This window comes from Tasmannia lanceolata, unplaced genomic scaffold, assembly GCF_043159265.1.
Source record: "Tasmannia lanceolata isolate RefF3 unplaced genomic scaffold, GAP_Taslan_0.1 ptg000019l, whole genome shotgun sequence".
Classification (NCBI taxonomy): Eukaryota; Viridiplantae; Streptophyta; class Magnoliopsida; order Canellales; family Winteraceae; genus Tasmannia; species Tasmannia lanceolata.
In genome coordinates, this window is record NW_027518696.1 from 17,305,097 (window position 1) to 17,327,470 (window position 22,374).

The 22,374-nt window shown below is 37.4% G+C and overlaps 1 protein-coding gene across 6 annotated transcripts in view; it reads right to left on the minus strand.

The window, feature by feature from the left end:
- LOC143853523 (uncharacterized) overlaps positions 1-22,374 on the minus strand; it is an 87,114-nt gene that overhangs the window by 41,901 nt on the left and 22,839 nt on the right. For 5 of the 6 annotated variants that reach the window (XR_013237158.1, XM_077363326.1, XM_077363323.1 and 2 more), the window contains exons 6-12: positions 19,944-20,090; positions 16,723-16,768; positions 15,660-15,985; positions 10,806-10,937; positions 6,781-6,903; positions 6,466-6,552; positions 6,176-6,304 (exon numbers count right to left, since the gene is read on the minus strand). Coding sequence is in view for 5 of the 6 variants with exons in the window: in XM_077363326.1 (XP_077219441.1) it covers positions 6,176-6,304; positions 6,466-6,552; positions 6,781-6,903; positions 10,806-10,937; positions 15,660-15,985; positions 16,723-16,768; positions 19,944-20,090 (990 nt within the window). In the remaining variant the exon portion in view is untranslated. The remainder of the gene's footprint in view (positions 1-6,175; positions 6,305-6,465; positions 6,553-6,780; positions 6,904-10,805; positions 10,938-15,659; positions 15,986-16,722; positions 16,769-19,943; positions 20,091-22,374) is intronic. The other variant, XM_077363325.1, reaches the window with a different exon arrangement.

The window sequence follows — 22,374 nt, forward strand, 5'->3', positions numbered from 1 at the left end:
AAACCATCGTTGATAGAGTGGAGAAGAGACTTGAAACTTGGAAGAGGAATTTGGTTTCAAATGGGGAGGGGTGGACTCACCTTGATTACGGCAGTCTTGGACAACATTCCTATTTACCAGTTATCGGTCTTCAAATGTCCCATGAGCATCATTTTGAGAATGGAAAAAATAGAGAGACTCTTTCTATGGGGAGGGGCGAATGATTAAAAAGGAATTTCGTTGGTTAGTTGGGAGGAAGTATGTAAACCCATCAAGGCTGGCGGCCTAGGAATCAGATGCATAAAGGAAACAAACCAAGCTCTTCTAGGGAAGTGGTTATGGAGATTTGGGGAAGAGGGTCACAGCTTGTGGGCGAAAGCAATCGAAGTCAAATATGGCTCCTGTAAAGGACACTGGGAAATGGAGGATAAGTTTAGAAAGCAAGGGAAAACTATACGGCGGGATCTGATGTGTCAATGCAAAGTTTTTGGAAGGGGTGAAATTTAGGTTATACGCTGGGGACATAGTTAGATTTTTGCTGGACAAGTGGTGCATAGACATACCCAATGAAGCACGGATACGGGTACAGGGTGCGGGTACGACACGATACGGGTACACGGATACGTGATTTTTAAAAAAAATAGGATACGGGTACGTTGGGGGTACGCTGAATATAATATATTTTTATATTTTATTATATATTTATAAAAATTAAAAATTAAATACTTTTGTTAAAGAATTCAAACAATTTAATTGGAGGACAATCAAATAGCAATAACATCTCCAAAATCTAATATTACTTCTAGGTTGTTAGGTTTTTAATTATGGGATATATATATATATATATATATATAGGGAAATGATGAATGCACCCCTTCTCATCACTTCGGACACCCAGCTACAGTGTATATATGACTGCACATTTGAAGTGACCTGATTGCCATGTACAAGTGTGGCATGGATTCGGATTCGCGTGTCGGGATCCGACACGGATTTGAGGTGTCGGATTCAGCAAACACCCAGAAGTAGGATTCGAATTCGGTAATTTTTAAATAAAATAAATTTTCCAAAATTTAAAATTTAAATAAATATATATGTGTGTGTGTGTGTGCGCGCGCGCGAGTGCATATATATTCATGAAAATGTTGAGGGTAGAGGGTTGAGGCAAGTTTTGTATTAAGAGACTCGAAAGAGGACAGGGGTCGATGTTCGAGGGTCGAGGCGCTATGGTTTTTATTATAAGAGTACGGATTGTGCTTTCATATAAAAAAAAAGTTAAGAAGAAAATACGTTTAAAGGGAAAATATACAGGATTCGCATTTCAAAAGAGACAACGATGAATCGGATTCACCCGAAAAAAACAGGATTCGTGCAGGACACGGCTACGACAAGAATCCGGGTGTGTCCCACGTGAATCCATGTACGATTCGGATGCGGAGACGTGTCAACACGAATTCAGCATAGGGGGGCAAAGAATCCATGCAACATAGCCACGTACAATGCAGCTGGGTGCCCAAGTGATGAGAAGGGGCGCATTTATCATTTCCCTATATATATATATATATATATATATATATATATATATATATATATATATATATATATATATGTGTGTGTGTGTGTGTGTGTGTGTGTACATACACACACACAGAGAGATATATATATATATAGGGAAATGATATCAGCACTTCACTGTTTTGATATCCACGCTCTCATTGCTTGTCTTTTAGTATTTAATGGGCTTGTGAGAGCTTTTTTTTTGTGTGTGTGTGTGTGTGTGTAATAACCTGTTGACCGCCTTTTAAATACTAAAAGACAAGCTAGTTGAGTGTGATATCAAAACATTGGAGTGTTGATATCATTTCCTTATATATCTTATAGATATTTTGATATATTCACCCCCTGTGTTAATTGGGACAGCCCCTCTATTGTAAATCTGTAATTTTGGATTTAATTCGAACCAGGTGCGCACACATGCGCACCCGATATGTACCCAAACCCCCAAACTGGATTTTTGTTTTATTTGTTGTTTGGGTGCGCACCCGGTACGCACCCAAAGAGTACCCAAGAGCACCCGCACACGACACGTGTACGTGGGCCTCCGGAGAGTACCCGTGCTTCTTAGGATATACCTTTGAAAGAGTCTTTTCCGCAATTGTTTGCTTTAGCATCGGATAAGGAGGTTATGGTAAAAGATTGTTTTAGACGAACAGATAACAGCGTGGTACGGTGTCCGGCGTTCAGAAGGAACTTTTTTGATAGGGAGTTGGAAGTGGTAGGTAGGCTTCTGCAAACATTCGAAAGATGTTATATTAAGTTGGATGGGGAAGATAAAAGAATTTGGGTCTGGAACTCAGGTGGGGAATTCTCGGTAAAATCCTTCTATCACCATCTTCTACCTTGCCCCAGTTCCTCCAAAGTAGCCAAAGTGTGGAACATTCAAGCACCGTCGAGGGTATGTGTGTTTGGGTGGACGACAATCCTTAACAGAATAGAAACCATCGACTTCCTTAGACGGAGGAAAATGTTGCTTATCGATTGTTATGCCCTATGTATCAAGGCAGGGGAATCCGTGGATCACCACCTAGTACACTGTAAAGTGGCTAGAGAGGTATGGGGTAGATTCTTGAGCAGATTTGGAATTGCATGGGTGTTCCCGGAAACATTTTTGGACCTGTTTGAAAGTTGGGCAATGGCACCATGGAAGAGGAAAGGCAAAATACTTTCGCAAGTGTCTTTCCTAGCTACAATTTGGATACTATGGAAGGAACGAAATGCTAGGGTTTTTAAGGGATTCACTAAGGAAGCTCAGTTTATGTTCAATAAGGTGATTGCTTTAACCATATCCTGGGTGATAACCTTAGAGTGTTTCAGATTTGTATCGGCTAATGATGTGGCATGGGTGGAAAGAGATATGCTACGCATCTAGTAATGAACCCAAAATCATTCAAGTTTGGTCTCCTCCCTCCCAAGGGATTCTTAAAGTTAATTTTGATGGATCGAGTATGGGAAACCCGGGGACTTCAGGTATTGGAGGATTATTGAGAAACGAAAAAGGGGTAGTAATATGGGCATTTAGTGGGCCGATAGGGGTGGCAGATGCCAATAAGACGGAAGTTCGTGCCATTCACCACGGGATTAAGTTGCTACAGAATGAAGATTTGAATAGGCTGGTGGTGGCGGGGGATTCTCTAAATGTCATTATGTGGCTTAGAGATTCCTATAGTGCACCTTGGAGATTCGCCGCATTTTTTGACGAGATGCAGGATAGAATGGGATCTTCCTCGATCTCCTTCAACCACATTAGGCGGTCATTGAATGGAGAAGCTGCTAAACTTGCTAGAGAGGGAGTCCCAAGGGAAAGAATCGAGTTATTCGATTATCTTCCTCCCTAGTCTTTTTATCTCTGTAATATTTTTGTTTGTTGGAGCATGTTCTCGGGACCCACTTTTTTATTTTTTGTTGTACCTTTAGGGACCCCCTCGGTCTCTTTCGTTTTAAAGAATTCTCATTTGCCATTCAGAAAAAAAAAAATCGTGGTTAGAACGACCTACGAGGTTGATCTCGGATTCCTTGCGGATCATCTTGATATGGAACCCCAAAGAATTCAAGATCAATCTATCCTGGCTTTAAAATATGGATTTTTGCAGCTTTTGACCTAAAACTTGATTTTCCCTTTTGATCTCCGCCCAATGAGTTTCGATGTGCGTAATTGGGTTAGATGGACTCCTTTCGTCGAACAGAGTCCATTGGATCCAACCTTGCGCGGATCGGAAGGTCAAACGAGAAAGATAAACCTCCCCAAGGTTTATGCGAAATCGGGTAAGAAATTGGATTTCTCGCAAGAAAACCCAGCCCGCGAGTCAGACACCTAAAGAGACATATTTGGACTCCCAAAGGGGTGTTCAGACGTCCGAGTCGGGCGCCCGAACATATATACTTAACAAACACGAGAACTCTAATTTCATCGGAAGTTTACAGACGTCTGAAGGGTCTTCCGAAGAGTCGCTCGGATGTCCGAAGCCTGGATTAGCCGTCCGAACACACTAAAATCCGAAATTTAGTTTTGATTCTGGATTTTGTATTTAATATTATGGTTTACTCATTTGGACCCGTTACACTGAAATTCCGTACGCAGTAGTGCCCAGCTTGACTAAATCTGAACCAAACTCTTAAAAAGAATGATTTTGGTAAAATTGGAAGTATATGTAATATTGACTGTAGGGAATCGAAGAGTAGACGTGGAAGATTCATCAGATTCTTAACTCGAGGTGAGTAATAGGGATTACTCTAATGGGTTATTCGCAAACACTCTTGGATCCCTATTGATTCTTTTGATTCCATTTGTATTAGATAATTGATATAGTATTCCAATTGAATTCCAAATCCAGCATAATATCAAAATCTGAATGGTTGAGGATATAATTCCTCATTGATTCTTTTGACTTATTATTATATTGAACTCAGTATTTTCATCTATTGAAACCCATATTGAATATCGAACCATTGAATATTGACAATACTTAGGAAGCATAAGTTTATCTCTGGACCCATGCCAGTGGGGAATGCAAAATACATTGGCAGATTGAATATTAATTGGCCAATTTTGAACCCCGTCAGTGGGGGAATGCATAATAACCAGACAAATGTCGACAATCTAATTTCTGAACAAAAATAAACTAAGCTCAACCCAAGATGTATTGAATTCTGACATTGATATCTGTATCGAAATACCATCTGAAATCTGAATTTGACCATTTCTTTTGATTATCTCCGTTATTGATATTCAATCTATTAGTGTAGTTCTATTACTTCGCATGAGCTTTGGCTCACCCGTGGTTTACAAATTTCATATCCCGAGGCGTGATTCCAACACGAGGTTGGAGTAGCAAAGGGAGATTACCACGTGGAGGAAGAATTTTATTTTAAACTTAGTTTATAGAGTGAGTAATTGGTAGACATGTTTTAATTCATTATTTAGTTATTGGGTTGAGGGTGAGAGTTTGATACTCAAAGATTATTTGTTTAACTGGTTTCATGGATGGTTATACTTATTGATTATATTCACTAGAGTAATTGAGCATGGTTCTGTCATACTGTTAGCCTTGCATGCTCGTAGAGTTTCTTTACAGGTATGTGGCGCTGTTATGTTCCAAGCCATGGTGGTGGTTTGGGGCGTGACACTTGGTGTGTTCTTCTATTTATGCTTGAACTCGCTCTTCGTTGTTACATCAGTTGGAGGTGAATTATGAATATCTTCATTGACATCTCCAAGATGAATTCTACATGGGGCTGGCTCCAGGTGATGAGAATTCTACAAGCATACCTTTGAAGCAGAAGGATGCCTATCCCCTAATTCTACAAGCCCACAAGTCATCAGAGTTTCAAACTAGGATAGAGAATTCTACACCAATCACCAACATAATCAATTTTTTCACATTCTAGGTGATGAGCTTGACTAATTACAGATTTAAACTATAGAACCAATGCTTTAACAATCAATAATTTAACACATATTACAGTAACCGGCATTGCAAAATATTAGTTCTAGATTACATTTATAACCATTTGGGTTTAGTATAATAGAAAATAAGAATTACTTATCTACTCCTTAATGTATATGTAAATACAAATAAATGCCAGACTATGAAAAAAAAAATGTTATGCACAATATTATAATCACTTGCACAGATATTTTGGCCAAATTGAAAAAAAAAAAAAATGGTCTCTGTGGGCCCTTTCTTCCAAGTAGAGAGCTGCCATAAACTCGCCCTGATTACTTGTAAAACATATCATAACGAAAGTAACCCATTAATGAAACGGCCTTCATGGGAAAATAACACTTAATCCTAATTTCAAAATAACGAAGCACAGAAGTTTTATATGTGTAAGTCATACTGGTTAAAGACACAAAAACAGCTGGTAGAAACATAAGACACAAAGTGCAACCAACTCACAAGGCCAAACAAGCCAAAAAGATTCCAATAGTGAGGCAATGAAGAGATAGAAAAAAACATATATATGAAGTTCAATCTGCTCTAAACAGAATGCACACACCATACTATTCCATAATATAAAACAAGAGGACTGATGGAAACACCAAATCTTTCCATCACTTTCACCAAAAATCTAAAGGTACACCAAAACAGAGCACTATAACAATGTAGAAGACTCAAGGAACTATACAAATGCATACCTTTGAAGCAGAAGGATGCCTATCCCCTAATTGCAACAATAACTCAGGCAGCTTCCGCATCCATGTTACTTGGTATCCTAACATGTCTGGGGTATTCATATTTAAGAAGAGTCCACCTTCCCTTTGTGTCTTGAAACAAGAAGATAAAGGGAATATCAATGAAACTTGAAACAATAAATCCTTGCGTGAAACTGTTATCTGATGACCCAATTAAGTTATCATCAAAAAACAAAATTAAAAATGTCTAGTAAGTTGACGGAATGTAATTCTGAAAGGAAGGGGGAACTTACAGGAAGTAGCATTGCTTCTGCTGCAACTAGGCATGCCAAATTTAGTGTAGACTCCGGTTTGCAACCCTCAAATGCTTTAGTAAAGGCCTGAAATAACACACAAAGTTATTCTTACAGTACCTTACAAACAGTAAATAGCATTGTCGAGTTTTTGAGTAATTTCCTACAGTGAGCCTGACAATTCCATTCAATGTATTATTTAATTGGAAGCAAACCCCCCAGAATTGAAATAAAAATCCAATACTAAATCCAATAGAAGACCCGGTATTATAAAAGAACATAAGGATTTGGCATTAAATCTAAAACACAAACAACCTCCAGAAGCCGAGATTTCCAGTTGCTCGACACTTCTGATACAATTTTTGGAATAAATGGCAGCAACAAGACTAAATGCTTTTCCCGAAGCGCTCTATTCGATCTTTTATCACTGCAAATCTGCTACAAAACTGAAAAGTTTGTTATTTCCCACAAAACATGCCTACCACATGGAAAAAATAATAACCTTAACCACAGGAGAAAGAACTCAAGAAATATATCAAGATAAATTCTCAGTGCAGGAAGCTTAAAGTAAACCAGAAGCATTGTTCTAAAAGTCGGCCCGGCACAAAAAAGCCGACATGTTTCAGTTTCCATCCCCGCTGAAACGACATTCTTCAGTCAACATGTATAGATTTCAATAATGTTACGGCCATGTCGACTAAAATGCTACCACTTTAGCATGTGAATTACAGAGACGCTTGTGTTTTCACATATTTGCTCGGTAATTGCTTATTTTATATTTCTCTTTGAGTGTTTCTTCAATCACGCTGCAAACACATCAACTAATTGTAGAATTGATGCATTTTGTATGTGGATTAGTGCATGAATTTTTTATTTTCATGGATTTATGACTTTGAAAGTTGGGAAAAAGCACATTTTCGAATAAAAATTAATCACATATGCATGTTTAGCTTCTAATTTTATTACATGTGAGTTATTGCTTGATCTAGCAATTGATAGAGTCGGACTTTTTTCATTTGAATATTAATTATTTAATTTATTTTGCGTAGAAAATATTTTGAAAATATGACAAACTATATTTCCAAAAAAAAGGGGTCTTTAAAAAGAAAGCCTTATTTTCTTTTATACATAACTTAATTAGGATAAATCGCATGAATCGTATGATTTATGATTGAATTGTCTGATATATATATCAAAAATAGCAAGCTCTTCACAAATTTAGATTCAATCATGGGATTCAAATTGAAATCCATAAGATTTTATTTGAATTGTCAGATTTGAATCGTAATCGCAAGATTTTCAAAACAATGGTCATGTTTTTCCAACGTTGCCACTAAAAGTTGTCGCCACCACTAACATTCCCCAGCCGTCGCTCTTCTTCAGTTCTTTCAGGTTTTCAAATCTTAATTTTTTAAGTTTGGTCTATCTGAATTGAGATGCCTCAATCCCCTTGAGGTGCATGACTAAAAAAGTAACTCATGTTCATGAGGGAAAAAAAGTAATTCCATTTCCATGAGGAAAAGTACAATTCCATTGCCACGAGAATCGGTTCCCAAAACCGGCCCATGAGGACTCCCCATCGAGGCCAACTTGCTCATTTAAGGTAACGACACATTAGCAGAACCACATTAGCTTTCGTAAGCCCGCTTTGGGGCTCACATTGCAAGTGACTTCCCTTTGCATCAATGACAATCTATATCAATCACATTAACCAACAAAAACACATCAACAGATCAAACTTCGACAGTGTGCATCAAATCAAGAGATTATACTTTTATTGTAAGCAAATGTATGTGGATTGGAACATAAGTCAATTTCCAATCGACAAAAGTTCGAGGGGGCACATTAGAGAATATGAGATCTCAATGTTAGAAGACAGAGTATATGTGATCATCAGATCTCACAATTGGATCTCCTGGGTGTTAGATTAGGCAACTGGACTAGATGAGGTAGCTAGGTTAGATTAAACTCTTATCTATTGCAGTACTTATCTTTATCTTCTATGTTTATCCCTTTGAGTATTCTATACAGCACACAATTGGGCTAATAGTAATCAACAAACATATGTCAACTAAGTATCGTAAGTAAATTGATCCCGGTCATTCAATCAATTGATAACCAGAGTCATTCTTTGATAAATGATCACTATGAGTATACTGCCACTTTGCACTCGAGATGAACCAACCATAGCCACATACACTGCCACTTGCCTCAACTATGCTAGCACAGACACCAATTGTACCATAGCTCCTTATTAAGCTCTTGCGTTTACAACCTCCTCTGATTTGCAGCTTGATACCAACAGATACCAACTATAAAAGCACACTCTGAATTTAGCATGGACCATTTCGCTCTGATACCAACTGTCACAGGCCTTTTGTTTTAGCAGCGGAATAACCCGTGCGGCGCTGCTTGTTTGGGTCGTGTTATAAATGCTCTAGCTAAACTTATTGATGGGAGAGGTGAAATTTCATATTGCGATTTACGTATTAATAGGGCACTTCTTTTTTATTATCTCTGCTAGAGTCAATCAGCATCGTAAATTCAAAGTAAAGAAATTTATTTTACAACACGTCATTAGGTATTTGATCTTGTTAAACAATTATGGATCCTTGTCTTGCTTAACTGATGGTTTCTAAGTGTGTATTTGTACTTATTTTAGCATTTTCTAAAGTTTTTTTTAATGGTAAAATATCATTAATAAAATAGACGGAATAAAGTACAAAGCCGGCCGAGAGGGCCGACCCAAGCGAGCAATACAAGAACAATAGATACAACAAAGAGAATCCCTTAAAGAGGAAGGAAATCAAAAAGTTCGAACTCCAGCCTTCCCACGCCATCTCTAGCATTTTCTAAAGTTTCATTTTAAATTTTCATCATTTGCATGCTTTTCAATAAACTTTTGTAATTTTACAGGGTTTCCGTCGAAATCTATGTACGCAAAACCGAGATGTTTCCATTTCCATGGTAATCAACATGCATACCAAAACCAACATTTATAACCTTAACTAGGTCTACATCTGGCTTGCAATAGAGCAGTGAAGCAGGATGGGTTGCAACCAAAGTTGTGGAAAACTCAAAAGATAGAGATGACTGTGGTGGTAATCAACAATGATTAGCCCATAAGCCAATGTAGTGGGAGAGTATAATAAACAAAAAGGACACAGCAATTCAATGGTAGAGATGACAGGTTAGGGAAAGTTATTTTTCCTTTAACGAGGGGTAAGGTTACATTATCAAGGATTGCTATTAAGATCCTAGCGAAAATAGTATTTAATTATGAGTTGGAAACCCTAAAGCACAATCCAATAAATGTCGGAACAAATGATACTAATAATCAATTGTCAATCATTATATAATGAGGCATGGATCAGTAGGCAACATTATCATGTCAACATTTATGGATCCCCTAACAATTAAGCCCAGGATTGTCCAAGTATGGTCTCCTCCGGCCCCCGGTTTTTTAAAACTAAGTTTTGACAGCTCCAGTTGGGGAAATCCTGGTCCTTTGCGTTAAAAGGGGAGTCAAATGAGCTTTCAGCGGTCCAATTGGGGTGGGAGATGCTAATGAGGCATAAGTCGGGGCGATCCATCATTGTATGAAATATTTGCAGAATGTGGAGTTGAACAAGGTGGTGATAGAAAGGAGATTCCCTTAATACCATGATGGATAGAAGGAGATTCCCTTAATACCATGGTAATAGAAGGAGATTCCCTTAATGTTATTCGATGGCTTAGTGATCCTCACAGTGTTCCCTGGAGATTTGCAGCTTTCTTTGATGAGATTCAGGATCGATTAGGGTCGGCATCAATTTCTTTCATGCATGTCACGATCCGGTAAAAAAGGGGGGGGGGGGGGGGTGTATAGCCTCAAGTAATACGCGCATGATTGCCAAAAATAATGAGAAGCTGCTATAAAGAGACATTTCACTAAAGACAATTTTAATCTGAAGGTAGTTGTTGGAAATAAAATTACAGGAGAATAGTTCATTACAAATGCTCCAAAAGATAAATAATTGATAATAAGCATGCAACTCCCTGTGCAATGTCATAAATAGCAATATTTAAAAGCACACTACACCGACAGTTGACTGCCCAAGTTATCCCAATTTCAGCCTTACTAAAGCAATTGAAAACATGTTCAACTTGCACTAGTCAATCAAAAACTCGCCGGGTCAATCATCGACTCAGATGAGTATTGCCTTGGACTAGTTTCTGGGCAATAAGTTTTAAAATTGATAGATAGCACATGAAAAACACAAGCATTATGTTATTATTCAAATGCTTACAACTGCACACACGCCTTTGACAAGAAAACACAAAGGTGGCAAGGAAATCACCTGCCCAGAAAGAACATTTTCTAAAAATTCAAGAAATTTCTCCATCAGAACAGCAGGAGTTCCAATCCATTCACTAAGGTGGAGAAATATTTCAGTAATTCCAACATTCAAGATGAAATATCTGTGATCTTCCTGCCAAAGAAGGAAAATAAAGGTATAATAATTCCATTAGAGAATAAAAGAAAAACGATAGTAGAAGTATTTATAGATATGATGGCTATTGAGAGGTCTTGCATCATAGGAGTTTTTTCCTATAGTGTTCTATTGTGGTTTCTCTAGGAGCCACTACATGTCTATATAAAAAGAATTCAGTGGCAGAAATTAACAGTTTCGGCATGCAAAGAATGTGACAAATGTTGCATCTAGGTAGAACAAGGACAATGCTAGTATACTGCAACAAACCATTAAGTTCCTTTAGCCTCATTGCTCATCTAATCAGAGTAGAGAAGCGTGTGTGGCTAATAACATCATCTACCTATGATAATCCCTAAAAGATCCGCCTATTCCTCTCCATCCACACCAACCTCAGCCTCGCAGCCATCGTGTAATGACCTGGTCCCACCAGGGGCCTATAAAGATACAAATCATAATTAAATCTATGTTGTAGATCTTTCGATCAAAGATTAACGGCTAGATCTTCGACTTTGAGTTTTCGGACCGTAGGATATGTAAATTAGATAATGGATCGATCCCCAATCTTTAAGATTCTTGTGTATTTCTTATCCCGCATTAGATTAAACAATCTTAAATAAAAATCGACGGTCATAGTGTCTTTTCGCCATTTTTAGTATAATCTATTTTTGGGGCATCAAATCTTGTCCTTCGACATGATTTTGGTCCCGGTAGATGCGTATTTCGAATACCTATCCAACGGACCCAAGATTTAGCGATATGTGATTTGAGTAAGTTATAACATTTTCCTGTTAGGGTTCGGCACAGTTACTAGTTTTGTCTTATTAGCCAATTTTTAGGAGTGTCAATATTAAAATTTAGTATTTTCCTTTTTAGTTAACTTAAGTAATAAGATAAGAATAAAAGAGACCTAATAGAGTTAGGAAACTCACCTTGTAATTTAACCAAAATTAGGAAACTGACTAAACTTACCAAGATTTAGTAGGAAACCTAGAAAATAAGACTTTTCATATAAAAACCCAAAACGTGGGTTTATTCCCACTCTTTGTGCTCACGCCCAAATCGTGGAGAGAGAGAGAGAGAGTAGAAAGAAAAAACAGAGAGAAATCGTGTGGGGGAGAGAAGGGAAGGAGAGAAAAGAAGAAGAAAAATAGAGGGAGAAGAAGCCTAGAAAACTTTGAGTTTCGATCTTTCAAGTAAGTGGCCTAACCTATAAAATTTTGTCTTATATGGATTAGTGTGTTGATTTGATTAGGTTTTGTGAGTCTTTTTGCCCCTTAAGGTTAAATCAATTGTTTAGAATTCGTTCATTGCGATTTGTGCCATCATAGATTGGTATATATTAAATCAAAGATGTAAGGAACCTTTTTGGAATCTTTCTAGCCGTTTAATAATAGTTTTTGAAAAGATCTAACCAATTTAAATCAAATTTAAGCCGTATATGGCTGTTTTTGTAAGTAAAAATAGTAAAACTCCGTTTTTGATAACCGCACTAAGTCACTTCGTCTTATTCGAATTTTTAAAGAATTAAACGCTGATTTTCAGCAATGAATTATTTTAATAAATACACTACACAGTTTTGTCTTTTTTAGATTTTTCTGTTAATTTAATGTTGATCTTCAGCAATGATCCGTTTTGATTAAAACACTACACAATTTTGTCTTATTCGGATTTTCTAGGGATTAAACACTTATTTTCAGCAACAATCCGTTTTAATAAATGCACAACACTGATTTGTCTTATTCTTATTTTTTTAAGAATTTAACGCTGATTTTCAGCGATAATCAGTTTTGATTATTGCACAAAACAGATGTCTTATTAGAAATTTTCGAAAATTTAACTATTGTTTTTCAACCAAAAATCAGATTTGATATATGGATTATGTTGGTTAATTGTGTTTGAATTTTTGTGGATTTTAATGCTGATTTTCAGCAATTTTATGTTTTTAATAATCGCACAAAATGGTGTCATCTTACCTGAATTTTTTTAGAATTTGACTGTTAAAAGTTGTAAGTACGTTGATACGATGAAAAGGCATAAGTCTTTAAGTTATTACCTTAGGATAGAAGTTTTATTGTTGAAAGGTTGAATAAAAGATGTAATATCTATGTATAAATTAATGAGTATGTTACTACTAAATATGTGGTTGGTTTAGTGTTTATGTATGAAGAAGACATAGACTTTAAGAATTTAGTAACGAGTGTGATCATGAGGAAAGTACCGAATCAAATAAAGGAACTTTGTGTTATGTGACTATTTTTAGGGAGATCACCAACGTTCAATCTTCAAGATCGTCTAGTTTCGATTGGCAACGAAAATCCAAGGCAAGTGATGGTGACTTTCATACTAATGGTTTCCAAGAGTAGAGTAGTAATTAGGATTGTATTTCATATGATTTATCTTTTGCTTCTATATATACTATCAACTGTTAGAGAATTGTAGCATGCTATCTCTTAATAAATGGTTGAAGAAAATTGTAGGGATTGTTAAAGACTAATCATGCAGGCAAATGAGATAAAAACTCTTACTTAAAAGGGAGAGAAGGTACGTATAAAAAGCATGATTGCATGCATGGTAGTTGTGGGAAGGAGGCCCAAAAGGAGAGAGCCCCTTGGAGCCAACCTTGGGCTGCGAGCCAAAAGTTCACCAGGCCGAGAGCATACGACACCTGGTTAGCGATGCATATTCGGGTGAGCCTGTATAGGGTGACCCAAAGAAAATCCTAGAAAGGATTACACTTCATTAGGAAGTGGAAAATCCTTGATGGTCAGTGATTGACGGCCAGGCTAGAAAGCCACTGCTAGGCCAAAGGCCACCGTAAAAAATGAAAAACGGGATATTGTCGTATGATCACTCTGGGGATAAATAACTGCATTTGTGATTATAATTCGTGCACTTCCATCTTTCTTTTCCATATTACTTCACAATTGAAATAACTATTTCGCCTGTTCTTATTTAGTTTCACTTTTTATATTACCGTTGTTGCAATGACTAATCATAAGAAAACTATTATAATGCAACTTGTATATTTGGTGGACTCTTACTATGCGAGCCACTAAATGATTTTGCTCAACATTTGCTGACCCCAATACATCTACAGGTTTCAAGAAAAGCGAGGAAGGAGCCTTTGCAGATGAACAAACTTAGAATATCATGGGATCTGGGAGCATAGTCGTAGAGTTTGAGTTAGTGTCGGGATTCCGTTACATCCCGTAGTAATAGGTGATTCTTTTATTTTCAAGAATTGTAGTTTTGGAACTTTTCAGTCTCATGGAATTAATATGGTGAGTTTTATCTTGTTCCTCTTGTAATGTGTCGGCTTGTTTTCCCTTTTAGGGTAGCGATTCGGATTTTGGGATGGACTGGGGGGGGGGGGGGGGGGGGTCGCCTAGTGGAGACGGGGGGGTTAGGGTTAGGGCGTGGGAGAGATGGAGATGAGGGAGGGGTTAGGGATAGGGTTAGGTTTAGGGGTGGAGGAGAGAGAGAGAGAGATGAAGGTGAGGGAGAGATGAGGGTTAGGGTTGTGGGATGGAGAAGATGGAGGCTAAAGGGTTTCCCTAGGGATTAGAAACCCTAAGGCTCTGATACCATGTTGAGAGAAAGATTAGAGAAGAGAAAAATGAGTTAGAGTTGTCTCCCCCTCTGAAATGAAGAGTACAATTACTAGAATACCCATAGGCTTATTCTAACAAACTCCAAAACAACTAAAAAGAAAACAAAGAAAAGTCATTTTTAAGCCTCAGATTTGAGGTATATTGAGGTGTATGACCCATGTGCCTTAGGGGTTTGGGGTGTACACCTCAGAGGATTATCCTTCTCAAGACATGTGCCTAGTGGCATTGAGGCTACACCTCACTTCGAGGCCTTGACACTAGTCTATGACCCATGTGCCTTAGGGGTTTGGGGTGTACACCTCAGAGGATTATCCTTCTCAAGACATGTGCCTAGTGGCATTGAGGCTACACCTCACTTCGAGGCCTTGAGACTTCAAGGCACATGCCTCAAACACCTTCTAAGACACTAGTCTATGACCCATGTGCCTTAGGGGTTTGGTACACCTCAGAGGATTATCCTTCTCAAGACATGTGCCTAGTGGCATTGAGGCTACACCTCACTTTCGAGGCCTTGAGACTTCAAGGCACATGCCTCAAACACCTTCTAAGACACTAGTCTATGACCCATGTGCCTTGGGGGTTTGGGGTGTACACCTCAGAGGATTATCCTTCTCAAGACATGTGCCTAGTGGCATTGAGGCTACACCTCACTTCGAGGCCTTGAGACTTCAAGGCACATGCCTCAAAACACCTTCTAAGACACTAGTCATCATACCAAGTAAGTCTTGAAATCATAGAGAACTTATTGTTCAAGAGTTCTGCATGTATGAGCATCCAAAAGCACGCAAGAATATATTTGTCTGTGTACCACTTCCAATTGAAAAGGGACTAAGAAGTTAAAACCAGGGGAAAGACAAACTCAAGTTTTCAAGAAGAATCACTTTCCTGCCACCGACAGAGTTTAGCATATCTTGTCAAGAAATTGCTGACCAATGTGAACTGAATTTAATAGAATAAAGCATGTGAAGGTAGAAAATTACAGCACTATTCAAATTCTTAAAACATGGTATTTAGCAAGAAGTAACCGACTGGAAGAAGAGACTACAATAAATAAAATATTTTAGCCAATTGGGACCAACGATGAAGCTTATGATTGCATAAAACACACCTTTTCAGCAGAGTGATATACTGGGTTAAGAGGAAACGCTTCGAACAATTTCTTCAACAACAGAGGGACAAAACTCTCACCCCACGTTGTCACATTAGATCCTTTATAGAGAGAGGGAGTAAAAACTCCAAAACTTGACTGAGGCCTGTCTATCCCATGAACAAAATATTTAATGGCAAGGTTTATGCACTCAAGTATGAGCAGTATACAATCAAATGATTGAGTTTCAACTACGGGCATCCCACGAACCACTGGAGAGAAATCTTGGAAACAGTTGATTAGAATTGGCATGAGGCCTTCTAACTTTTTGGTGATAAAAGAAACCCCTACACAGACAAGGAAAGTGAAGGATGTAGTAAAGCATTAGCATCTTATTTTCAGAATAAAACAAAGATAATAACAAATGATCGAATAAGTGCCCTGCAACAAAACTCAAAAAATGAATACGAATTTCTTTATGAGCAACATAGGAAACCGGAGACCAATGAGTTCTTAAAAATAACAAAGATCCTATTAACAGACTTGGAGAGCAACCTCCAGTTAAAGTATCCATGTAAACAGTATCAATTTTGCAAGGAAATAGATACCCCAGGTCACCCAAATGAAAATGACTTCCTGACATTTTTTGTCAACTTCTAGATAAACTTCGTTACCACATCTGATTGAATTTCTGCAAGTATCCACGCAGAGGGATAAAGCAGAGTTCCTATTGAAAGAACCCACCGAGTTGTACTAACCAATGTTTAAAAACATGAACTCGGCCAAGGTAAAAAGGAGTCGACTCGGGCGAGTCAATGATTGATGCAGTCAATTTTTCATTAACACGGATGACTCAAAGGAGTTTTTGATTGACTTGGTAAGGCATTACTTGGACTCAGGTGAGAACAAGTCCGAAGTAAATAGGAGTCAACTCAGGAGAGTCAACGAATGAATCACAAAGTTTTAAACAATGGTACTATCTCTAATACATTTAAAAAGTCCAATGCACTAAAGTAGCTATTGATATGAGTAAACAAAAAGAGAGAAAATGCATAGGGGATTAGCAAAAGATTTGTTGAAATACCATTATGATCTTTGGGGACTTCAGACTCAAAAGCATGCAATGCTCCCTGCACATTACCAATCTATTAAGTTCAAGAATGAAACCAAGCATTAAAACACTAAAACAGACGTACAAACAAAAACATACATGTTCCATAAAAGCTTACAAAAATGAGATAAAGAATGTTAAATACCAAACGAGAATAGGGTACATGAATGAGAATTAAAAAAAATAAATTATAAGATTTCTTGGCATTCTAAATAAGATTCAAAAACCAACAGGACTACTTCTAAACAGAGACTCTAAGAGAGGAGGACCTGTCATTCAGTCAGTGGCAAATCGTCAATACGGAGAATAGAAGCTCATCATGACTACCATTCAAAAAAAAAAAAAAAATCATCACCACCATGGGCAGTACAAGCTACATTTTTATTACATGTACTATTACCATATTGTTGTATTTGTACTGATTTCTATTTTCAGTATGATGGAACATACTTGCAGAAATTTACCAGTTTTTTTTTTTTGTTTGGGTAAGCTGGAATTGAACCTCCGACCTCCAGGTTTAAGAACTAAGCCTTGATCATTGACCTAGAGGTTCAATCCCGAATTTACCAGTTTTAGGTATGATACATAATCCATTTTGCAAAGATATAGGTAAAAATAAATTAAGAACTTGACATTTCAAAGGATAATGATTTAAGCATTTCAAACAGAAGGATCCTGTCACCATGGTTTTAAATTTCGGATTTCGGATGGGACCCAACTCAACTCAACTCAACAAAGCCTTTGTCCCAAACTAGTTGGGGTCGGCTAAATGAATCCTTTAGAATAAATTCATGAAGAAGGTAAAAGGAATCTACCCGGCTCTAATCCTAGTTCTAGTTGGGTTCTTCTACGTGGATCATTTTCTTCCATTCTATCCTATCAAAGGTCATGTTCTCTATTATGTTCCTAGCTATCAAGTCTTTCCTCAATGTTTCTACCTAAGTTGTTTTCGGTCTGCCCCTACCTCTTTTTACTCCATCAATTTGGCACGAGTCGCCTCTTCTCACCAGAGCATCCAAAGGCCTACGTTGGATATGTCCAAACCATCTTAAGCGGTGCTCTCTCATCTTCTCCTCAATTGGAGGGCTACCCCCACCTTTTAACGAATGTCTTCATTTTTAATTCTATCTAGCATTGTGTGGCCGCACATCCATCTAAGCATTCGCATCTCCGCTACACTCATCTTATGCACATGCTGCTTCTTGGTGGCCCGACATTCTGAGCCGTACAGCATGGCTAGCCTCACAGCTGTCTTATAAAACTTTCCCTTCAACTTGGTAGGGATTTTACGGTCGCACAGAACTCCTGAGGCAAGCTTCCACTTCAACCAACCTGCTCTTATTCTATGGTTAACATCCTCTTCAATCTCTCCTTCCTTATATAGAATTGAACCAAGATAGTGAAAGATATCCCTCTTAGGTACCTCATGTCCAGTTTTATTTACTACATCCTCTTCCCACCTCCTTACATTACTAAAGTTGCATTCCATATATTCTGTCTTAGTCCTACTCAGTCTAAAACCTTTAGGTTCCAAATTAGTTCTCCATAGCTCTAATTTAGCATTTACTCCTGCTTTGGTTTCATCGATTATTACTATGTCATCTGCAAATAACATACACCACGGCACCTCATCCTGGATACCCTCTGTAAGCTCATCCATAACTAGCGTAAAAAGATAAGGCCTTAGAGCTGATCCTTGGTGCAGTCCTATTCTAATTGGAAACTCACTAGACGTGCCATCCGTGGTTCTGACACTAGTTACTGCTCGATCGTACATATCCTTAATCACATCAACATATTTAGTAGGCACTTTTTTCCTTTCAAGGACCCACCACATAACACTCCTGGGAACCCTATCATACGCTTTCTCAAAATCAATGAAAACCATACGAGGGTCCTTTTTATTTTCTCTAAATCTCCCCATTAACCGCCTAAACCGAAATTTATACCGAAACCGAAATTTATACCAAAATTTTAAAAATTTCGCCTGGAATTTTACGATATACACAGAAATTTCCACCAAAACCGAAACCGAAATTTCAAAACTTGCCGGTCACCAACAATTGCTTTTGTCTCAAAGATATTTTTTATATCAGCAAAGAAGCTATATTACAGCACTATCCTACTCGGAATGCAACCAAAAAAAAAAGGGAAAATGCCAAAAATCAAAGAGCAATGTTTTCTTGTCACTAATAAAAGCTTCAATTTTGAAAACTAGCGTGGAAATTCTATAAATAAATCCAAGAAGATCCAAGCTAGAGAAATATTAATAACTTCGAATTTGAGAACTTAACCAAATGTGTTGTGCAACATTGCATCAAAACAACAAGTCCCAAGTAAACTCATCAAAGGACATAAATAGGATCATTAGAACTGAAGATTTGTAACTCCCAGTGGTTTGACTGAACTATTGTTCATTCTTGTCAGTCTTGAGAAAGTGTACATATCTCCTATCAACCCCCCCCCCCCCCCCCCCCCACCCCACCACACACACACACACACACTTACGCGTTGGTCTCCTCTTTTTATTCTAAGGAACTTTTGCAGGAGCATTCTACCTTTGATCCTATTCCTTATACTAGGGCGACTGCTTTTTAATGTTGGCCACTCAGGGTAAATTGCTCACTGGGAATCAGCTCAAGAAAAGGAACATCTGTCAAATGACGGAGCGTAAACATGTGGTCTCCAATCAGAAACCCCTAAGCATATTTGCATTCCCTATCCTTATTCCCAGGTATGATAATTTCTTGTCAAATTAGTCAAAGCTTTTGTGGATGTACACAATTTTCACAGTATTGATGATTATCGAAATGGTGGTGTCTTTCAATAGGTAATAAAAGGTTGAGTTTGAAAGAATATGTAGCATATTAAGAATATTAAATGCATAGAATAAATAGAAGAAAGAGTCTCTTATGATGACTTTCATTTGTTATCCAATAATAGGTCAAATGCCTTTTTTATATAGTACAGCAAATATTATATGTGAAATTATAAAAATGCCCTTACACATGACATGATTTACATTCTAACAGGCCCCTCAAGCTAATATGTTTCCTTGAAACATATATAGCTTCCTGGTAAGAAACTAGTCATGATCTCCTGCAACTACTTTTGTGAAAATCCCAGGAGCTTTTACAAGCCTACAATAATTTCCATTGCCAACAATCCAAAAAGAAAATGAATTTTAAAAGTACCTGTTCACATGGTGGGTCAGCTTTTCTCTTATCGCATGCCAACAGAGACAAACAGCGAACCAGCCCAGTAAGTGCAATCTTGATTTTGCTCTTGTCCTGTAAATAGGTCTGATTGTTTCGTAGAATATCTTCATAATTTTGGAGAACCTGTTGAAAACAGAATAATTAGAGAAACTTAGAAAAGACTCTCACTTAAAACCCAATAATACAGAGTTTGGGAAAATACATAATGAAGTTCGTTCTTCGAACAGACAAGAGGGAAATTCAATAGCAAGAAGAAGGAAATATAACAAGAGATTCGAAGCTGCAAAGAAGGGCCCCAGAAGAGATTGAATGGCAGAAATATAGTACCAAGTGGTTACATCATAGAAGGATACACCAAAATTAGTGACACAGCCATCTATGCAGTTAAACTCCTTATAATATTAATTTTCAAAAAAAAAAAAAAAAACTCCTTATAATATGAGTAAAACGGCATTCTAGTCAAGCCCTGGACCAAATTTCCACTTCCCTTGGACTCCACATTAATACATCTTCTTAATGCATTTAAGGGAACTAGAGAAAACACAGGAATTTCGCCCACATTAACCAGATAACTAGGGAAAGAAAGATTCCAAAGACATGTCTTTCTCTTGTTGTCAGGAATAAGGAACCAACTTCACCAAACGTCATTAGCACAAACTAAATCAGATAAATTAATATATAAATTGTATAAATCAAAATAACAGATAAATCTGAGAAGACTAGGGGCATTATAAGGAAAAGTGATCTGTGTTCTTCTCCAGAAAATTGTAGAATTTACAGTCGGAAATAATCACTCTTAGCAAGTTGATTACCAATTAAAATTTGTTGGAGCACTAGCCAAAGGAAAGCAAGAATTTTAGGAGAAAACAAAGGAAAGCAAGAAGCTTTGGAAATGTACATGTTTTTGCACTGCTCATCCTATTTCTCAATTTGTGTTCTCAGTCATCTATCTCCTATATTTTGTAATTTTGCATATCCCTTTCTTCTGTCTTTTGTTCCCAATTCTCATATTCAGGCAATTTAACATTCTAGTTTTGAAGAAGAAATCTCTGCACTCTATGATATTGATATGTGAGAGTTGTCAGATTTACTTGAAGGGGAAAAGGTTGCTGGTTGTAGATGGGTGTGCACACTAAAACATTGCCCAAATGGTTCAGTCGATGGCTCAACTCGTCACTATATCAAGCTTATGCTATAGATTATATAGAGACATTTTCACTTATTGCAAGTTTAGCACTATTGGTATTAATATTTCTCTTGCTGCTAATCTTCACTATTTCATTTAAATGTAAAAAATAAATAAAAAATGTGTTTGGTTAATAGAGATTTGAAAGAAGTATTTATGCACCAACCACTTGGGCTCATTGCTCGACGAAAGTTAGATGAGGTGTGTAGATTGAATAAGTCAATCTATGGCTTCCAACAGTCTCCATGTGCTTGGCTCTAGAAATTCAGCAAAGCAGTGACTGTTTATGACATGAAATGAAATAAGGCAAATCACTCAATTTTTTTGTAGGCGATGTATTTATGGAGCAACCATTTGGACTTGTTGCTCAACGAAAGTTGGATAAGGTGTGTAGGAAACCACTTGGACTTGTTGCTCAACGAAAGTTGGATAATGTGTGTAGATTTAAGAAGTCAATCGATGGCTAGGGACAGGTCTCCACGTGCTTGGTTCTAGAAATTCAGCAAAGCAGTGACAGCTTATTATTTGAAAAGAAATGAGGCAAATCACTCAAATTTTTGGAGGCGAATTACGGGAGTGTTGTGTTAGTGATCTATATTGACAAAATTGTTTTGATAGCAAATTATTTTGTGGGCATTTAGAACTTAAAAGAATCTCTTGGGCGAGAATTTTATAGTAAATATTTGGGACCACTGTACTACTTAGGAATTGAAGTTGCAAGGTCAAAGCAAGGCAATTATCTGACTCAAAAGAAAATATGTGGTTGATTAAAGGAGATAGGATTACTTGGAGCTATAACCTGACTCAAGGTATTAATGGAAAGGAGTAGGCTTTATGAGGGAAGCCCTTTCTATATGAAAAGGCATTTCCAACCAAAGAGGCCCTTAGAGCTATAACCTTCCTTTGGTGTGTATTGCATGAAAATTCCTCATGAGAAAACCAGTTGTATAAATGGATAGTCTGTGATATGATGGATTGTATTTTCTGTGGTTTCCCTAGAAACTTTGGATCATACCGTTAGCCAATGTCCTTGTTTGTTCAAAATTGGTGTTATCTTTGGTTTATTTAATATGCCGTATCATTAGCAATATATCTACAATTGACGAATTTTGATTTTGGAGGTGTAGACAGATAAGAAATAAGATTGGTTATGTGTTTGCGGAATATTTTATTTACCTTGATATTATGGATAATTTGGAACAAAAGAAATGATCTAGTCCC